The sequence below is a fragment of the Onychostoma macrolepis genome, chromosome 20 (genome assembly GCF_012432095.1).
Source record: "Onychostoma macrolepis isolate SWU-2019 chromosome 20, ASM1243209v1, whole genome shotgun sequence".
NCBI lineage: Eukaryota > Metazoa > Chordata > Actinopteri > Cypriniformes > Cyprinidae > Onychostoma > Onychostoma macrolepis.
Window position 1 is genome coordinate 21,950,018 of NC_081174.1, and position 8,139 is coordinate 21,958,156.

General features: G+C 34.9%; 1 protein-coding gene across 1 annotated transcript; it reads right to left on the reverse strand.

Moving 5' to 3' along the window:
* Positions 1-388: 388 nt before the first annotated feature.
* On the reverse strand, positions 389-8,092 carry sccpdhb (saccharopine dehydrogenase b). The gene is made up of 12 exons (XM_058755345.1): positions 7,283-8,092; positions 6,178-6,287; positions 5,899-5,979; positions 5,335-5,464; positions 4,790-4,839; positions 4,155-4,285; positions 3,865-3,982; positions 2,734-2,853; positions 2,518-2,574; positions 2,295-2,406; positions 2,130-2,211; positions 389-1,468 (listed from the first exon to the last, which is right to left on the reverse strand). Exons 1-12 carry the CDS (start codon positions 7,479-7,481, stop codon positions 1,369-1,371), a joined length of 1,290 nt encoding a protein of 429 aa, XP_058611328.1. The 5' UTR covers positions 7,482-8,092; the 3' UTR covers positions 389-1,368.
* Between the last annotated feature and the right edge of the window lie 47 nt (positions 8,093-8,139).

The window sequence follows — 8,139 nt, forward strand, 5'->3', positions numbered from 1 at the left end:
TATCTTATTTGGGTCATATATTCCAAGATGTAGGCTAGAATCTGTGATTCATTTGTGACTGACAGCCACACATTCACCTCAAAACAGATTCATCAGTGTTGGAGTCCTGCCGGAACACATCCCACGCAATAAAAATAATTCCTCAAGTAACTGCAATTGCAGGTTTCAAACAAAGATGGCGACAAAGAGGCAAAACTTATGGACTACAGCTTTAAGTAAAAAATTATTCCAGTAAATTCAGACAGCCAAAACCTCAACCTCTTAAGTTTTAAATTTTATCAAGTTAAAATTGTAGAATTTTTTTTAAACATTTGTGTTTGGTGAGACTATAACGATGCTAAAATATGCTTACAGACAACTCTGACCATGCTATAAGGAAAAGACAAAGTAGGAGACAGAGTAGTCATTTATTTCTAAACAAACAAACAAAAAACATCAAATTTCAATAACTCAAAAAAGTAAAATAGTACCAAACAGGCAAGAATAAACAAGGTAACATGTTTCAGACATGTTTTTTTTTTTTTTGCAGCATCAACAAATCTTGCAGTAGGACTTTGATCTGACTTTGAAGTGTGTGTGTGTGTGTGTGTGTGTGTGTGTGTACTTCTTTATGCTACATTAATAGTAAATAGTATTACCTGGGATAATAGGATAGTAAAACCTGAATTTTTTGACATTGTGTGGACTGCCCTGCGGTCCCCACAAGGGAAAATAATTATTAAAAATAGTAAATTATGTTTATCCGAAAGTGTAAATGCAAAAAAGGTTTTCTGTAAGGGGTAGGTTTAGGGTTAGGTAATAGAAAATATCATTTGGTCAGTATAAAAGTAACAGAAGTCTATGGAAAGTCCCCACAATTTACAGAAACAAACACATGTTATAGGCTCATTCAATACCTTGTATATGGGTGTGTGTTTGCCACATTGAGAATGTTGTATAGGCTCACCCCTTCACTTATGTGTTTGTATGATCTACATTGTGTTGAATTTATTGATTTTTATAAGACAAATAAAAAAAAGCTCTGAATTATAGTATTTCCCATTCATTTCCTAAGGGTGCCCACTAAGGACCAATTAAGGAGTTTTTTTTTTCAACCACTTAATTTTGCTGAATTGAGCCCATTTTTTTGTATGTGTGTTTAGCTGGCAAACTTAGGAGAAGTAGTCAAGTCTTGTACCGCTCAGATTAAAAAAAAAGATTTTGACCAAATTTGTCCCGAAGGATGCTTGAGGGTTAATGGATCACAAACAAAGTATAGACCTACAACACTTAGTTTTTGCTATACAACTCAATGCAATTTTTTTTTTCATTTATGTAACAAATATAACATCTCAACTAGGCTGATTGAATCTGACAAAGTACTCATGTCTATTGTCCGTTCTTCAGTGAGAACTGGATTCCGTGTTTGTTCAGACGGTCGATTAGGGTGGTTTTTGCAAACGCTGACCCTGGAGTGTACACACCACCCCTGTGAGAACCAATAAAAGGATGTTGCATGAGACACGACGTCATACACAAATAACACTGAGTATTCACTGCATCAATCTGTAAATTTAACTCTAACCTTTGCAGTGTCTTAAAAACATGAAGATCGGTATATTAGAGTACAAATTACATGTATGAATGTTTCTTCATATGACACCCAGGGGATGACTTTTATTAAAACTACAATTTAAACAACACATAATTTCACATTTGGTTGAAATGAATGCTCAAGTTTTACAAAAATGACTGAATCTATACTTACCGTTCATAAGTTTAGGACGGTAATATTTTTTAATGGTTTTAAAAATCTTTTTTTGCTTTTTTTTTTCAGGATTCTTTGATGAATGAAAAGTTCATAAGAACAGCATTTATTTGAAATATAAATTGGTAACTTTATAAATCTTTATTGTCACTTAATCAGTTTAATGAATCCTTGTTGAATAAAAGCATTAAGAAAAATCTTACTGGCCACAAACTTTTGAACAATTGTGAATATCCAATATTGGACATTATAGTTTATTTGCTTCGTTTAACTAACAGAGAATATGAAAAATGTGTTTTAAAAGAGTTTTTTTTTAATTCCACAGGACCAATATGCCTATTGAAGAATCATCCATATATTATGTTGAGGTCATTTTACTCACTTATTAGGGAGACAGTGAGGTTCGTTAAGCAGTGTAATAGCTGCCTGCACCATGGTAATCGGTGTTGTGATGTATCCTGGCTCTGCAAAACATGGCAGTGGTGACCATATCTATGTATTTGGGGTGAATATTTTGAGTCAGATCAAATAGTGAGCAGGACAATACCTGGTCCTATTATTTCAGTGCTGATTGTGGCATTTGGCTGGCCCCGAGAGGGGTCCTGCCCGGTCGTGTAGCCCTCCCCCATGAACCTCAGGCAGAAAGAGGTTCCATCCATCTGGAATAAGACAAGAGTAAAATTTAACTTCAACAACACAACCAAGGGCTGTTTATGACAGATGTTAGCATTTCGTATTGTGTTTTTGACACTTCAGTGCATTTTTTGTACCTGCTTTCTTGATGGTCCAGTCTTGGAGAACAAACCAAATGAGAAAAATACTGGAAACTAATAAAAAAAAAAAAAACACACATATTTGAGTTGAAATATTTCATGACTTTATATAAGTGGTTCTTGATGTTCTGTGGTATGAATGAGAGTTTTATCCATTAAATATTCTTGTAGCAGTTCAACAGTTATCCAATGACTTTTCAAATGGTACTGGACCTGAGTAAGCAATCCCCTGCCAAGACTAAATTTGACCATGAACCAGAAGACGACACCTGCAAAGAGGGTCTTCAGCACGGAGAAGAGACCACCGATACCTACATATGCCATATACTGAACCTGAGGACAAGAGCATAGAGGAAACCAATTCAAAACTGCTGGCGACAAAAAAAACAAAGTGAGTTGCACACATTTGTGACACTGTTAAATTATTAACACATACTTTTTGGTCCACAGCAAAACATCAATCAAAAAAAGCACCCTGTTGACCTTCATGACATCACCCTGTACTCTGTGGTCATTGCTATGGAGATGAAAGAGCAGGACGATGAATCACAAAGACTGTGAATCATCCCCTGCTCTTTCCATGAAGGCTTTCAGAGCACTATCACAGTAATCATGCTCGCACAAGACAGATCGAAAAGAAATGTAATTAAAACTGCTAAGAGGCATAATGGTGTTTGGAAAGCAAGGGAAGAAGCTGTCAAAGACTGCCTTTTTTAAGAGGAAGCAGAAGGGTAGTCAAGAACCCATTAGATCTACTTTGAAATAACAGTTTAAGAAAAATGAATACTGGGTTTCTGCTGCGCTGGGATAAAATTATTCTGCTAACAAAACCTGACTGGCATGGTCTACAAAACAGCAGAAATTTGGACTTGTATTAGTCATATTGCTATAAATGACAAAGTAGGGGAAAGAATAACATTACTAAAAAAAAATTACAATATATTAAAATACATATTATATATATTATAAATAATAATGTATTTTATTAATATTTATAAATATTTAAATTTCCAGCAATGAGCAATTTACAATATTTAGATAACATATATATTCAATTTGAGATTTTCACAATAAACCAAATGTAAAAATTTGAACCAAATTAAAACATAAATAAAAAATAAAACGTTTAATATATATAAATATATATAAACTGTATAAAGCTAAATATAATGTAATATATATTAAATGTAAATATTAATGTATCACAGTAAATTATGCAAATAAAATATTAAAATAAATATAAAACATTTATTACTGTTAATAATAATTTATTTTAAAATGATTATTGTTGTAACAAAAGTGTGTGTGATTGTGTGATTTTTTTTTGCCAGTCTATAGACTCACAGGGCTGTGTTTATGTTCCTCGTGCATATGACGCTGAGTCCGTCGCACCACAGACGGATCTGAGCCCATGAAGGGAATGGCATACTGCTCAATCTCCTTACTGAAGAACAGAGCTCCCCTGGGTACACCAAAATAGCAAGCAAATTAACACGAGTACAGATTTCCATCCTGAGAACTATTCTCCTTCACTCCTCTGGGAGTCAGCTGCTATATAAAGCATACAAATCATGATCAAGATAATATTAATAGAATGAAATGCTGAGAATTATTTTATAAATACATAAAATCACCTCTTTTTAATTCGAGCCCCAACAGCTGGCAGAGGTTTATGCCCAAACTTCTTCCTTATTCTTCTGAGACTGGCACTGTCAGCAAAGCCAAAGATGGCTGACTGCCACGTTGCATCATGGCCACATCCTCCCTGATGAAGAAGACAAGACAGCTGAACAAAAGCCAAGACATCAACTACTTTATTGAGGACGCGCAATGGGCCTGATGCAAACAGTCTGCTATAGCTCTCTTCATACTTGATTAAAACAACAGGAAATACGATAACAATTTAATAGAGTGCTTATGAAATACTACATAATATGGAACATAATTCTCTTCATATTCACTCCGTGCTGTCTGCTCCCCTTACACTGGAATTTATATAAAGTCTTAATGTAATTTTATAAAACTATGTTACTTCTGCAATCAAGTTTCTCATTGACATGAAATCCCACAAATTCCTAGTTGGTCCATTGGGATATGAGAGCTCTTTGCATTATTCATGAGCAGCTGCAATTGTGAATTCCCAAAGCTTAATTTAAGCACTGCTTTAAACCTAGATCAAACCAACCTTTGAGAGCTCATATTCAATAAGTCAATCAAATTCCCGTGGACCCTTAATATAGATCTGCAAACATGAGGAACTGTTGCTCACCTCAGGTCCCGTGTTGATGGTTAAGAAGCTCTCCACAGCAGTGAGTGTTCCTGTGAATGCCGAGCAGAGGAGTTGTCAGGCATCTGCTGCTCTGCAGGCATGTTTGCCCACAGCAGCGCTTCAAAGGCGAACGACAGACACTCACATCCTGTAAGCACTGAGTGCCTTTGCCTTTGTCAGTGATACGCCCCACTAATTGGGATGAGATTAAAGAAACCGACTGCACAAGAGCCATGTGAAGCAAAGGTCAAAGGGCACACACAGGGCAAATATCACAGTAATGTATGTATGTTTTACCATTAGGACACTGATGCAAGGTAAACCTCTAAACCGGTTGAGTCAAGATCAGATTTTTTCTCTAATACACTGGAGTTTCCCTGCACTGTGGATCAGAAGTAGTCACATTGTATATAGGTATATATATATATATATATATATATATATACATATATATACTAATAATAAATTATAATTACTTTTTTTTTTTAAATAATCATTTTAAATGATTTTAATAATAATAAAAAATTCACAGATATGCAACCCACCTTTGAAGTGATCCTGTGTATAAAGGATGCCCATATCTGCTGGTATCGAATCAAACCCACAGCTTCCAATGATATACACACCATTCTCCTGAGCTTTACTGTGGTATTTCAGCTGTATCCCCTCTAAAAACTAAAAAGATATCAAGAATCAAAAAGATTTTTCAGGTTTTTTCAGGTGTCAGGTTTTTAGCCATTATATTCAGCAAGGATACATTCAATTAACATAAAAGATTTCTATTTCGAATAAATGCTTTTCTTTTGAACATTCTATTCATTACACAATCCTGAAAAGATGTATCAAGTAGCACATCACTGATAATAATAAGAAATATTTCTTAAGCACCAAATCAGCATATTAGAATGATTTTTGAAGGATCGTGTGACACTGAAGACTGGATTAATGATTGCTGAAAATTATGCTTTGGCATCACATGAATAAATTACATTTTAAAACATTAAAATAGAAAACATGTAAAAATATTTCAAAATATTACTGTTGTTTCTGATTTTTAAAAAAAAAGCAGAATTAAAATAAAAAAGTGTTAGATGGATAACATTAACTACCTGTGGTTCTCCAGAGATATCAATGCAGTGGGCCCCATTCTCTATGCAGGCCTTCACCACGGGCTCTCCATAGAATCTGTACTGTTGAGAGAAGACACCTCAGCACCATGGCATTTTACATTCAACAGTTCTCTCAGAATAACACAACTCCATTTATCTTTTTTTTTTTTTGTCATAGAGCTATCGTTGGCCTATGGGTGCACTGGGACAGGTGTGAATGCACAGATGTGTAAACTGACCCCTTCCTGTGCTTTTTTACAATAGTTGTTGTGGACTTACTGGTCCCACGCAGTTGAGCACAATGATTCCTTGTTTGCACATGATGGCCAACGACTCCGGCTCGGCTACATCTGCTACAATAACCTCCACACACTTCAGCTCCGGTTTACCTGCAGACAAATGATGGAATGTCAGAGAAATGGATCTTTCTTCTCTAACAGCTCAAAATGCTGCAAATTATAACATTTTATATAACGCATAGATAGATAGATCACTGTATCCTTTTACTCTATAACCTACTGCATAGCTAGCTTTAAAATCCTCGATTGTGAGTACAGCCTATTCCAGATGATGATGGGATTGTCCAAACATTATGCCTTTAATCAACAATATTCTCAAACCCTGTAATCCCATTTGATAATCTCAACAGACAAAATCTGCTGAAGCTCATCTAATACTATGAGCTGACTGCCTCATGTCTAGCCATGACAGTATGGCAATTCAATCTATACCTAATACAATCTATGATAATATCATAAATAACATATGTGCACTGTAATGTTTTTGTAGCTTAGTGGCATTAACATAATGGTACTAGAGGATAAAAACATAGTCTTTTGATATATATGATGGTACAACATTATTAGCATGTTCATATCAAAGAAGTTTTATTTATAATAAATGAATTGTAAAATAAAGCATGTTAAAATATAATAAATAAAATATTAATAATTTTATTTTAACGTAATGTAAACATTTTAAAAATGTTTTTTTTTTTTGCAATATATTGAATATATACACATATAGGCCTACATATATATATATATGGTACTCACACTAAAATAACATATGTGGTATTTTTGGGTACCATGACACATTTTATTATGATGTTACTACAAAGTCACACGTATGCTATGTCTAAAATAATTACATTGTAATTGATCATTTAGAAATACACATGTAGCCTGCAACATGTACATTGTGGCGCTGCTTGTACAGCTCGAAACGTTACTATTCGGTTCTATTATTTTTCTATTCTATTTCCGTTCTATATGTTCTGTAATTCAGTAGGCTACATTTATTTTATGTGTGGCATGGGCACTTCAATGTAAAGTACAATAACAAAAACTTCAAAGTACAAATGTACACAGTGTAAAACACGTACGCAGAGCGTCAGCTGCCTGAATGAGTGTTTTTTCCAGTCGGTCGCGGTTTCGTCCGGCTACAGCCCATTGTAACGTCCCTCCTGGACCCTCGTTACAGGTCCGCGCAACCTCCTCCAATACAAACCGGCCGGTAAAACCAGTCGCTCCAAACACTATGATATGGTACGGTCTTTTGCTTGACGTTGTGAGCGTCGCCATTGTTTGTGTGATCCGCGAGCGACGCAAACACACAGACGAGGTCAGAGCGACCGCTGCAGCTCTTCTGCTGTCACTTTACAGTATCAGTGCAAAATACAGACGTTTAGTGGATCAGATTGTGTTTCTGATAAATATAGCTCAACCATAAATCCAACTGTTTGTGGGTGAAGGTTCCAGAAACGGTCACACATTGAAGTAGAGAGACATCTTGTGCTGGAAAGGTGATATTACCGCAAGAGTTACACAGGAGGGTACAAGTATATTTTGTGACCATTAACACATTATATATATGAAAACAAATAAATTATATTCCAGTGTCAGTTGATAAATTGTAAGATCACAACCCGTTACTGACTGAATTAACACTGTTTTGAAGAAATCAGTCAAATTTAAAAGACCACTTGTGAAAATGCTTCTATTTATCATTTTACTACAGTTTAACACAGTTTTCTACATATGAATATATTTTAATTACAAATTAATGTCATTATATAAATTTGGTGTTAATGTTTCAGACCTTTGACCCCCACTGTATGTGATGATACACATGTTGTAAAATTTAATTAAGCAATATGAATAATTTGAATACATACTTTGCATTACAGTTGCATGTTCAGATTCAATCATATTGTTCATTTGGCAAGGCAGTCATGATTAT